The sequence below is a fragment of the Canis lupus genome, chromosome 36 (genome assembly GCF_011100685.1).
Source record: "Canis lupus familiaris isolate Mischka breed German Shepherd chromosome 36, alternate assembly UU_Cfam_GSD_1.0, whole genome shotgun sequence".
Classification (NCBI taxonomy): Eukaryota; Metazoa; Chordata; class Mammalia; order Carnivora; family Canidae; genus Canis; species Canis lupus.
In genome coordinates, this window is record NC_049257.1 from 23,433,127 (window position 1) to 23,446,314 (window position 13,188).

Below are 13,188 nucleotides of genomic sequence, written 5' to 3' on the forward strand. Positions count from 1 at the left end.
AAATAGGAACCGTGATCTATACAGATAGAAGTAAACCAATGGGGAATCTTATGAAGAATAGGATAGTTTTATGGTTTCAAAGTGCCACCCTACAAAATCCTTCCTAGTTGTAAAGGGGAAAGAAAAGAGTCATTCCATGGTAGGAAAGCTGGGAAAACACTAACTTTATAAAGAGATCGAAGTGAACATCATCACTAATAAGGGAAATTAAAATCACCTGATACCTGGAGGAACTCAATCAAAGGAACATAGCATTGATTCCCTATTACTCCCGTCTGAGATTCATGACCTAAAGTTAATCAAGAGGGACCTTTAAAAAAATCCAAATTGGCCTGTAATTTTCAAGAGTCAAGATTATGAAAATTAAATCAAAACCAAAACCGAAACCACCAACAAACCTTTCCAAGTACTACATAGACATAACTAAATGAAATGAAAGATTTTGAAGTGAATAGCTTTACTAAAAATAGATCCCTTAACTATTGAGACAACTGCTAAAACCCCAATGGTGTCTGAAAAGGAGAGGTAGAAATGCATCTATGTTAATTCCCAATTCTGATCATTGTATTCTAAGGATACAGCTTGTTCGTAAAAAATAAATAGCAAGATATTCCTAGCCAATAGTATAACTCACTCAGAAAATAAATGTTCTTGAATTATAATATCACACATTTTCTATACCTTTGATTCTGTTTACATTTTTTTAAATATCTCTTAAAAAAGAAGATAAATATGTAAGTCCTTCTATGGAAAAGTCCCAAGATACACCCAATAAAGTACTAAGTGAAAATATTAAGGTACAGAATATATCATACATACAATACTACTTGTGTGCCTGCAAATACGTATATACGTATGTGTATTTGGTTTTAGTTTTTGTTTTGTTCTGCTCTACTCAGAAACAAAGCACAAGATCTACCAGCAAAGGTTTTTAGTTTTTGTTTTGTTTTGTTTTGTTTTGTTTTGTTTTGTTTTGAGGAATGAGGGGGTAAGGGTTCGGGAGAGAGGAAAGAAAAATTTTGCTTTCCATTACATATCTTTCTAGATTTTTAAGTTCTCCCATGGTATGTTTTGGTTTGAAAAGTTTAAGGCTCAGCTTAATAAAATAAAATCAGTACTACGTAAAAATGTACAACATAATTCTGATCATAATATCTATTTCCTTCCTCTCCACTTTGCTAGGGTAGAAGAAAAGAAATATCACCCCTGGAGACCCAGGGCTTGGCATGGAGCCTGGTACACAGGAGGCAACAATTACATATGGTTGAATAAATGCATGAGCTGGTAACTCATACACACAACTGTATCATTTCACAACTGTATCATTTCATCCTTTTTTTTTCTTTTTGAGAAATAGAAGACCTGTGTATATTGTCACGTCTGTCACATATAGACTATACTCAAAGAAACAAGGTTTCTCTGAAGACTCTAGAAGACTAAAAAAGTAGAGTGAGAGATTTCACTTGGAAAGACTGTGTGTACGTAATATGTTTTTGAGGAAGAGAGCGTGTTTGAAGTATGAGAGAAAGAAATAAATTGTGATTCCCATTTAGCTCCATTATACCAATGCCCCATGTTTAGGACACTGGTCTAAGAGAATTTTTGCTTGATACATAGGGTTTCTATATTCAGGGACAAACACCAAAAATGAGCAGATGTGAGAGAAGGTGACAGACGTTATTCAAGATAAGGGGTGCCTGAAGATAAATAAATGCCCAAGGAATAGATAGTATTGAATGCTGAAAGGATAACATGATATCTTTCATGCTTGGACTTGGTACACAGGCTGTGGGGTGTATTGTTGAAAAAGGAATCCCGTAACAAGCCGTCATTTCGACAGTGGCACCGTGCCTTTTTCAGTCATTTGGCTATATCAGTAACTCACGTTGATTCCATACACAGTGGATAATTCATTGCCTTTATCAGAAGTAGAAGAAAAGCCAATCAATAAGGTGGGAAGGTGAGAAACCAAGACACAAAAGTCTTTTGTGGTTATCTACACAACATTATGAATTTTCTTTGGATCAATGTGTCACAGCACAAGACTTGGCTGACTGATAGCTAACCCTTTCCCTGTCTTATTAGACAGCTAAGGGGCATTAAATCTACTAGACAATTGATACAGTCATACCCTGATACAAGGTAAGAATTGATTAAGGCAAAAAAGCAGCATAATAGTTATCATCAGTATCAAAATGGCAAACATTTGGAAACAATGCCCTTGATTCCCCTTTGTCATTGACATTACTCAAGGATGAAAACACAAAGACATGCGTTAATTTAATTGAAAATATAGAATAAAGACACTGACTTGTTTAAATAATTCTGACTTTAATATCTTCAGAGTGCGTGTTTTCTCCCAAGATTTTTTTACTATTTGAAGACAATCTGGCAAAAGGGTCAAATGATACAAGTTGTCTGAAAAGTTAGATAACTAACATAGGATAAGCTATTTTTACTGATATATAATTGACATACAATATATTATATCAGTTTCAGGTATACAATATAACGATTTGGCATTTGTAGGGATAAACTGTTCCTTAATGCGTTTTCAGATAAAAAATCTCTAAATGTAAAGCAATTCATTTAATGGTTAGTCTGGAAAAAAAAAGTTACTGAATAAATATAATAACAGTGTCCAAAAAAGTCTGGGAAAAAAAAGAGAAAGTAAGATATTTGGTTTTTTTTCGATTACTAATTGGACATATTGCTTTGCATTTTGAAGTACTTTACCTAGAATGTGTCTGGAGGCTGAAGAAAAAGTATACCAAACAGAATATTATAAAATATAGCTAATACACAGTATAAAAATTAGTTTTTACTTTTTCCAGCCTCATAGACACACTCTATTATACAGCACATAAATGCCTCAACCTCTTTTACCACAATAAATAATAAATAAATAACTCAAATTCTAATAAGACAGTCTCTTAAGACTGTTTTTTTTTTTTTTTTAATGAGAACTGCAAATATGACCTGTAAGTTGGCAAGAGAAGATGCGAATATTGCTCTGTAGAGGCCTCCTAGGTCCCTGAGTGCTAACCTTACAGCATGAAACCACACGTATGGGCTGAGGGTAAAACAGGGGCTAAGATGTGACCCCTATCACTGGGAATATTGTGGAGAAACCTAAAGATTATCTGCCTCATGGAAAGTAGCGAATATTAGTTTCCCTTTTCTTTATCGGGGACATCTCTTCTTGGGAAAAAAAATTAGGGAAAAGAGAGCCAGGAAGAAATAAAAAATACATTCCATAGGAGTGTTTCTTTTCATTGTTTAGAAAAATAAAGCCTCATTGGGCATGCCAAAACTGTAATGCCAGAGAAAAGTCTCAATCTTAGATTAAAACTAAGGTTATTGAGCTTCCCTTTCAACATGTTAGGGATCAGCCAACTCTGGCCTACACAAAGCATTTGAAGGCATAGATTTGGAAATAGGACAAGGGCTGTGACTTTCTAAGTAGTTAGAGTCCATAGTTATAGCTGTTCAAATATATAAATAATGCCAATCACGATTAGGACAACATTTTCATGATCATGTGGTTTCAATTTTCATAGTTCTGGTATTTTTCCAGAGTCCAGGTCTACACTACTGGTATAAAGTACATGTTCAATGATCTCTAAAACCATAGTTCCTACTGAATCCCCTAATTGAGAATCATGTCATTCATCCTCAGGGCTAACACTGAGCCTGGAACTGTTTCATGTGTGTTTGAAAGAGTTGAAGAGTCTGTGCCAGTGGATTCTGGGAAACGCTACTTTTACGAGTCAGTACTTATGGGATTCCTCTTAAATAAAAACAACACATTACATTACTAACAGTGAGGTTTTAAGCGGCTCGCCTGAGCAGCCAGGAAATTCGGTGTTATGGTTATTACTGTAACTCTTATAGTCACCCACGCCCAAAACAACGGAATCATTTGCTAGATCCATAGCCCTTGACACTCAGCCTTTGTTGTTATTTGCATATCTGCTTCCGAACTAAGTGTGCAGTACCCTAAACACTAAGATATTTTATTAATTTCTCGATTGCTTCATGTACAAGTATACCGTAAATACTCAGGAATAATTTTTTGAATGACTGACAACAATGATGCTACGTAGAATACCATAAATACCTCACATATTAATTTGGTAACCTTGACAGTTCAGAATTCAGCTAAGCACCAGAAAATGTACCTCTTCCCACCCTCACCCCTACCCCTCAAAAAAGCATCAGAAGAGTAAATATTCATTTTTTTTAAAGATTTATTTACCTTCTTGAGAGTATGTGGAGGAGTAGGGACAGAGGGAGAGGGAGAGAGAGTCCCAAGTAGACTCTGTGCTGGATGTGGAGTCTGAGTCGGGGTTTGATCCGATGACCTCGAGATCATCATCTGAGCCAAGACCAAGAGTCAGGTGCTCAACCATGTGCAATATCCAGGTGCCCCTAAATATTCTTAAGAGAATCCCTGAGGTCTCAAAGAGTTAGAAAAAAACTGAGACATAGAGCAGGAGGCTTTCCTGCTTTGCTCACCTCAATATCCTTAGGGCCTTTACTGAGCAGAATAGATGCTCAATACAAAATGTGTCGCACAAATGACTACGGTGATGTAGTTTTGTCTTTTCTAAATGAACAGAAAAAATGAAAATAGTTGAATCCAAGACTAGAAGCCAGAGTAGCTATAGACATGGAGGGCTGTGTCATCTGCCAGCCGAGACAGAATAGCAGAAGACCATAAAAAAGCACGGTCAAAAATGCAGAAGCATGACAAGTAGGAATCATTTCTTTTAGGAGCAAACAGATCCCAATCCTTCACTAGACTGTGTGCATTACCACTACACAGTTCAACAATTCACATTTGCATAAAAGATTCCAAGTTAATATAAAATTTTAAAAGCCAATCAATATCCAGAACAGTATCTAGAACATTAGAACAACATCTAGAACCTACCAAGGGATATGATGCACTAAAGGAACACTTCCCATCCGTTATTGTTCAAATTAAATACCTCATTTGAAATGAGGTCAGGAGACCCTGTATGCTGGTTCTTCTCTGTTTGCTTCTAGATCCTTGCTCTACTTTTTGCCCCTTCTGTATGGGAAGAACAGAGAAATTGGAATATTTCTTTCAGTCTCCCTCATTGCCTGCATCTGTCAATGACATCTTTTTAGGGTAACAACTTCTGTTGAGTAGTCTCCCTTTCAGCCTCCAATTTCAGCTCTCACCAAACTTAGACACCTCTATTAACTGCCACCCCCTTCTCCCTCAGGAATGGGAGAGTTTATGGTTGGTCAATAAGAACCTTGACATCTATTGCTGACTCCCTTTAACCTTACTACATCTCTGCAAACAGGTCCCTTATTAAATTCTTTGGAAAACCCAGCTGATTATGCCTTCAATCAAACTGTTTGATCCACCATAGAACAGTCAGGTCCTTCTTACTTTGTATGAGACTTAAAAACAATATGTCAGGCACAAGTTAATTATCAAACCAATCCATTTCTATTTCTTCCTACTACATGAAAGTGCCCAACAAGGCTCAAGAGAGTGCGTGGTAAAAAAGTGCCAACAAAGATAATATGGGACCAGCAGCGTCAAGTGTTTTCTTGTTTCAATAATACCCAGGGTGGTGAACAAATACAGACTGGCTAGTGACTTCCCCACATGAGTCAAGGCCACTTTAATCTTTCTAAACAGATGAAAATTAATTGGTGATGCTTCTCTAAATTATGTTGAAACATTTCTGTAAAATGAAACAGAGAAATGCACATGATTGAGAGGAAGCAAAAAAAGTTTTAACAGAAAAAGATCATGGGTCTAACTCCACCGATTTTCAAGTAGACTACATAGGAAGATCTTATACTTAGTGACCTCGAGATGCAAACAAAATTAAGGGATGGAGTAAGGGGCATTACATGACTTCCTAGCACAGGTCTATAGCAGCCTAGCACCTGCGCCAGACCTCTTGCTCACCCTATCTGGAACAGAGGGAAGCATAGTGAACGAACAGAAAGAAATAATGGATTGGGTTCTAATTCCAACTTTCCTAGATGAGACATTTTGTGTAAGTCACTTTGGCTGTCCTGAGTGAAATAGAGAAGATGAAAAAATACCATATTAATTCCGTCTCATGCTGTGGTTAGAAGTTATGTGAAGATTATTCTAACCTTTTAGGGATGATACTTTTAGACTTCTAGGTTTGGGGAAACTGTTTCACTGGTCAGTCCTCAAAGGGGCTGTCTTACAAATCCTGCCATTTTTGCTGAAACATTTGCCTCCTACTGTCTTGAAAACCCTCAAATTCTTCTGCTGGAATGCCAGCAAGTAGATGTGAGACGATTCTGTATGGGTTAGAGAATACCTCGTGTGCACCAGAACTTCCAGGGTGTCATTTAGTACGTATGTATTCTTAATCCAACTTTGCAGTCTAATGACTTTTTAAAGTCAAAACTTCTTCCAAAACCCTCTTGGAGTATGATGTTTGAAGCATATGGAGACAGAATCTGAGCCAATATATTTTATTCCAAATGAGGTTCTTTGATTTCTCATATGTTTTTGAAATGTGATATCTGTCTACCTTGTGAAATTGTGTTCTCTCAGCTCCCTGGAAAGCTAGGACAAGTCTTAAATAACTGCCATCTTTGGTGCTTTCTGAATTCTACTATTTGGGGACAATTTCTGCTGGATAAACATGTTGCCTATCTATAGCATTCTCTTAATCCTGCTCCTCAAACTCTTATTTTCTGCTGTCAAAGCCAATAGTTATAAAGCCAGACTCTGGTGTGGAGAACACTACTACATGGTTATTTGTTATTAAAGGACTTCTATCACAGAAAAATGGAAACATTGCTGACAAGACAAATTACTTAAGAAGAAGATAAGCTGAAAAGGCAAGGAGGGATACCATGCATTTCAGAGTTCGTCATTCTGCTTTGCACATTCCAATCCTTACAATGAAAGCACTCTTCCTTCTCCATTGGACTTTCATCTGTAGAATATTAATCTCACAAAGTGAAAGAAATAAAAATAACCAGGGAATAGGTTAGTAGGTTAGAGTTTTAATAGTTATCACAAAAGCAGAATAATCACTTGTGGAGAGGTAAGGAGAGAGAGAGAATTGTAGATACTTCTTCCAAGAAAACAAGCATGATCTTCCACAAAGTCATCTCAATACTGAAACTCACTCCATTTTACATGAATTCTCAAGAGCTGTATCAATACTGAATTTCACTCCACTTCACCTGAATTCTCAAATTTGAAATACTGGCTGACTCTCACTACTTCCTTTCAATTAATTTCTCTAGCCTACAATTCCATACATGTTGGTGAATATCTAAAAGCAAACAGTATCTGTACAGACAGGAAAATGATGGCATTTCAGGCAAAAGTGATGTCACAAACAGACCTCAACTCCAAAGGATACAGAGTTCGCACGGTACTAGGGAAAGTAAAACAATGACTTTATGGCTGAATAGTATGTAAAGAAACACATTTCAACAAAACTTCCAGAAAAATTAATCATTCTACATTTAACAGACTACATTAGCAACTATAGATGTTAAGTGTTTAATTTAGCGGAGGATTGCCTCTGACCAAAAAAAATAAATAAATAAAAAAGTAAAAAATAAATAAATAAAACAGTTTAATTTAGATTTTATCTTTTTTTAAAATTTAAGTTTTTAAAAATTTTTTTCTTTAGCAATCTCTACACTCAACATGGGGCTCCCAAGATGAAGACTCACATGCTCTTCCAACTGAGCTAGCCAGGCACCCCATAGATTTTATCTGCTTGTGATTTATGTCAATAGGTATCATCACTGGCTTAAAGGAAAACTAGAAATTTATCTTTCTTTTAATGGATAACATTAATATTTTTCTCAGAGGGACTTCTGTATTTTATGAGTCATAATATTCACCTCCCAAATTTAAATCTTTTTTCTATAATAATTTTAAGACAGTAAGTGACACAAAAAGGAACAGAGAATTATAGCTAGTAATTGGCTTGCATTTACTATGTACTAGGCAATGTGCAGAAGGTTTTATGTACATTATTTTGATTAATACCTATGATACTGGAATTCCACAATGTAGACATTATGACCTCCCCCCCCAAGTAAACTAAAGACAAAAGGACTGAAGTTTAAAGAGGGTAAGTGATCTACCAAGGGTCACAAAACAAATAAGAGAGGAAGTGGAATTCAGGTTCAAGTATCTCTTGTTCTCAAGTCTTTCTTCTTTATTTATTCTTATAACTAAAAAGAGTAAAAGGTACAAGTGAGCATATTTGACTTCTTAGAACATAAATACTGATTTTCAATGTAAATACTAAGTTGGACAAAAGTTACTTCATACTGAAAACATTCAGCAACAGTTCAGTAGAATTTGGACTCTACAGGCTTAAGAGAGTCCTTTAAAATTCTCATCTAGAGCAGCATTTCTCAACACATTTTTTTTCTTTATCTCCCACCGCCCCACCCCACGGGGTCTTCTTGACATTTTTTTTTACCCCTCCCACAAAATTCTAATAACACAGATATACCATATAGCTATCTATGTACTATCTGTATCTCTGTGCTTTACATATAAGAAGAGTTAAGATTTTTTTTTTTTTTGCCTTTTAGAATGAATTTTTGCTCCTTGGAGGACAATGAGAATGTAGAATCTAGAGGATGTATCTCTCTGTTTTTCTTTGTTACTTCAACACCTTCCAACCCACTGGCTATGACTTAAAATTATATGGGGTTAGGACTTTAGATTTTTAGCTTGAAGTTTTTCATTACGTTAAAATGTAAATACATAGAAAATGTTGGTGAAGCACTATAAACCATTTACATTTTAGTGTGGCTAGAAGATAGGAAAACCAGTTTGAAGGAAAAAAAGAAGAATGTGCAGGCACTCCCTACCAGAGCAGGGGAGGGAGAACAGAGAGCCTCTGGTGCCGGGATGCCTGTGGCACAACCCTGCTTCAGTCTAGTCCCGTTGAACGCATTAACATGAAGTACTTCAAAATGCCAGCTCCCATTCATGATGAACAAGAAATCTTAGTCATAAGCCACCGTAGTGACCATCACCCTATTGATTAATGTGTAAATATTGGGTTTCCTGCCTGTGAAGAATTTGCTGTTTGGTTCCTTTGAGGCCTGTTTGTACATTCCCAACTGCTACGTGGCCAAGAACAAGTAAGTTTATGTAATGTTCCAAAGAAATGGCTCAACACCGTGGCTCATTTTAACCCAGGTATGAATAGAAGACAGAGATGAATTCACAAATACTTCTTTCACATGCAGTGTAAAATATAACTTTTCACTCCCAGAGGCCAAAATGGTCTTAACCATTGAAGTAATTATAGCTCACAACTATAATTTAGAGTTCGCTCTGGTTGACTCTAAATCCACACAGGAAAATAATTCACTCATCTCATTGGAACACTGGAGTGAATAATTTCATAAAACCTATACAGTTTCAGCAATCCTAGAAAGTAGGGTGAATTCTAATAGAAATCAACAGTTGATAATTTAATAAGACAATGACAGTAATTGTCTACCATTTATAGGTCACCAATTTAAAGACTCAAGTACCACAGTTTACATTTATAAATATCACCTGTGCAGTCCTTAGAGCAATCCTATGAGATGTACATGTGTATTCATATTTATGGAGGAAATGAGTTTAGAAAGGATGGGCAATTTTCCTGAAACCACTCGGAAGTGAAGGAAGAAGTAGAACAATTCCAACTGTCATCTGAAGCTCATGCTCTCCAACCTCAGCCACGTTGAAATTATCTCAGTGAAATGATAGAAAGGATCAAGTCTAACATTTTAGTTTCCAATCAGATGGAAGAGTCTTGGGTAAATGGAGAGGTAATGGATATTGTATGCAACATATTTTTTTTTGTTTTTGTTTTTTTGCAATTTTGCATGTGAGAAGCTACTGTTTAGATGTTTCAAGTGAAAGACCATTTTTTTTGTAAATGTTTTCAAGATGGGTATTAGTAAGGATTTTCTGACTTTGAAGGTTGTAAAAAACATGCATATATATCAGGACCTTCACAGATGATAAATAAAATGGTGGCTACTTCACCAAAGCACAGGTGTGCTTTCCAGAGGCCAGGGTCACTATAGTAAATTGTTTCCATCACTCATTCTCCATCAATGGCATTGAACCTTATAATATGAAGAGAGGCCCCATATGAAAGAATGGCCCTTCTAAAACAAAAAATACAAGAAACAACAAGTGTTGGTGAGGGTGAGGAGAAAAAGGAACCGTCTTGCACTATTGGTGGGAATGCAAACTGCTGCAGCCACTGTGGAACACAGGATGGAGGTTCCTCAAAAAGTTAAAAATAGAACTACTCTACAATCTAGTAATTGCACTACTGGTATTTACTCAAAGAACACAAAAATACTAATTTAAAGGGATGCATCCACCCCTATGTTTACTGTAGCATTATATACAATGGTTAAATTATGGAAGCAGCCCAAGTGTCCATTGATAGATGAATGGATAAAGAAAATGTGGTATGAATTTATATTACTGAATATTACTCAGCCATCAAAAAGAATGAAATCTTGCCATTTTCAGGGACATGGATAGAGCTAGAGTGTATTATGCTAACTGAAATAAGTCAGAGAAAGAGAAATACCATACAATTTCACTCATATGTGGAATTTAAGAAACAAATGAGCTAAGGAAAAAAAAGAGAGAGAGAGACAAACCGAGAAACATACTGTAAACTATAGACAACAAACTGATGGTTACCAGAAGGGAGGTGGGGGGGATGGGATAAATGGGTGATGGGGACTAAGGAGTGTCAGGGTAAGTACTGGGTGATACAAAGAATTGTTGAATCACGATGTTGTATACCTGAAACTAATATAACCCTGTATGTAATTAGCTGGAATTAAAATAAAATAAATAAAAGCCCCTATTTAAAATTTCCTGTTTGTTTTATACATGTATATACCACCACCAAAATGACAGGACAATAAAAACTAAGAGGGCAGAAATGGAATAGCAAAAATAAAGTAAAAGTCTAAGAAATAATTTTATGGATTTACAGAGTTGCTAACCCATATTTAGGGGCAGTGTTGAGGACTCAGGACCCAAACTTGGTCACCTAATTCCTGGACCAGTTTCTTCATAACAGTATACTGTTACCAAGTAAAAACAATAAATAGGCTTGAAATTACAGCAAAAATTGACCTCCGAAATACATCATCAATTTTAGGCTTTCTCTGTGGAGACTGACCTAATATTTAAATTATTTAAACATGCTGACAATGAAATACAAATATAATTTATCTTTTAAACTACCAACACAGTTATGTTTACTATCTCCCAAATGGGATATCAAACATCCCTAAATAGTGACATAACAAGTAACTCCAAATAAAGGCTAAAATTGTTCTCACATGTGAAATCATGTGTACAATTGGTCAAAGTAGAACCATTGCAATAAAAGATGTTTTCGCTTAATTTCCTAGAAATTTCAGATGTTTGTTTAGCCCTTATTAACTGGAAAATTCTTTAATGCATTGTGCACTTACTGACATATTCTAGTAGGAAAATGTTTGTTTTCCAAATAAATAATCCAAGGCATAAAATTCAGCCAGTGTTTCACAATATTAACTTGACAATAAATGAAGCGTTTTATCTATGAGGCATTTTTAAAGTGTTTATGTAGCTCCCAGTGAAATTCTAATTTAATTATGTTCTTCTATAAAGTGAGAAAGCTTTCCATATAGGATCTTCTTTGAAAGGTTTTGTCAGATTTCTATTAAGATGAATGCATGCAAATGCTATCTTTAAAAATACTTTGTAACATATGAGATATAATTGTGAATATTACTAAAATATGCTTAACACTTCACTTTTTCCATGTTCTACTTGAAACTAATTTTAAAACTGGCAATCTAGGCATTTCCATGTATTTTAAATATTAATAAAATAATCATGCAGAAATGGTTCTCTTTTAGAGGACACATCATAGCACTTTAACAACATATGGAAGTCCAATATATTTTTAAACCCCGGAGTCATGTTAACATTTAGACTGCACAGACTCTGTTGTCTATAACAACTACTGATTAACCCCCCAAATGTTATGCTCATCTTAACGGAAGGAGAAAAAGTACAGCAATGCTGGTCATGCTGCCCTTTTAATTTACATTTACATGTCCAAGATCATGCTAAGTTGTCACACCTCATCAACTAAAATCCTAGTAGGACACATACTACTGATCATGGTATTGCCCAGCACCGTACAAAATCTGCAGAAACCCTGGAAAATTACAGCCTAAGCCAAGTACATATCCATATATATATATATATATACACGTTTTTTTCCTGCCACTTTAGAACAAATCTACCATTTGTAAGTTATGTTACTTACCGAGAAGCATGTTTCTTAGCAATCGTCAATTGAGCCAGTCTGTAATTTCTGTCCGATAAAGGTATGAAGAGCTGAGAAGTATGTTAACCTGCTGCACGTTTTGTGACAGATAGTGTGAGCCCTCACCAACTCCTCCTGTGTCCCCCGCCTGCTGGAGTACTGGACGGACTCCACTCACTCACCCACTGTGCACCTCGGTGGAAACTAACCAACAATACAGGGACTGTCAGTTGCTGCCTCCTCAGCCGACAGAGCCAAAAAAAATGATGGAAAACTAGGTTACTTCACTGGGGTTGCAGATGTAAATTCTGAATCGATTATGCTGTTTCTTTAAAATTCCAGTAATATTTTCTACTGAATTCACAAGGAAACAAAATTTAAACTTATGCAAATAAGCTTGTGAAATCCTGTTTAGAAAATGTAAGTGTCCTCTTTTTTCCCCTTTTTTTTTTCCTCTCAAGAATTTAAAATACGTCTCGCTTCGAACTAACAAGAAATTCTGCTAGAAAATAAACTCTGTATAATATGCACGTTTTTAGGGAAGACTGATGATTAAAGTTATATCACCCATCAAGGATCACAGAATGCAAATATATTTATTATTTGATGTTATGAGCTTGAGCCTCCAAAATGATTTCCGTTTCACAATGGATTATTTGTTTGACTCCAATACAAAGATAATTATTTCTGAAATCAGTTTCTCCTGAGGGAATAAATCTTGCAGTTTTAAACCAATAAGGATATTGCAATGAACACTTAACAAAGGAATATCTCGTTTCTTTTTATTTTTCTGCTAGATGTGTATTAACAA

General features: G+C 35.7%; 1 protein-coding gene across 9 annotated transcripts in view; it reads right to left on the reverse strand.

Moving 5' to 3' along the window:
• Nucleotides 1-13,188, reverse strand: part of ZNF385B (zinc finger protein 385B) — a 386,057-nt gene that overhangs the window by 191,415 nt on the left and 181,454 nt on the right. Inside the window, exon 1 of one of the 9 annotated variants that reach the window (XM_038584995.1) lies at nt 12,378-12,527. The exons of the other annotated variants lie outside the window; for them this stretch is intronic. Coding sequence (XP_038440923.1) covers nt 12,378-12,387 — 10 coding nt within the window. The 5' untranslated portion in view covers nt 12,388-12,527. Of the gene's footprint in view, nt 1-12,377; nt 12,528-13,188 lie in introns of those variants that run through there. 9 annotated transcript variants of the gene reach the window in all.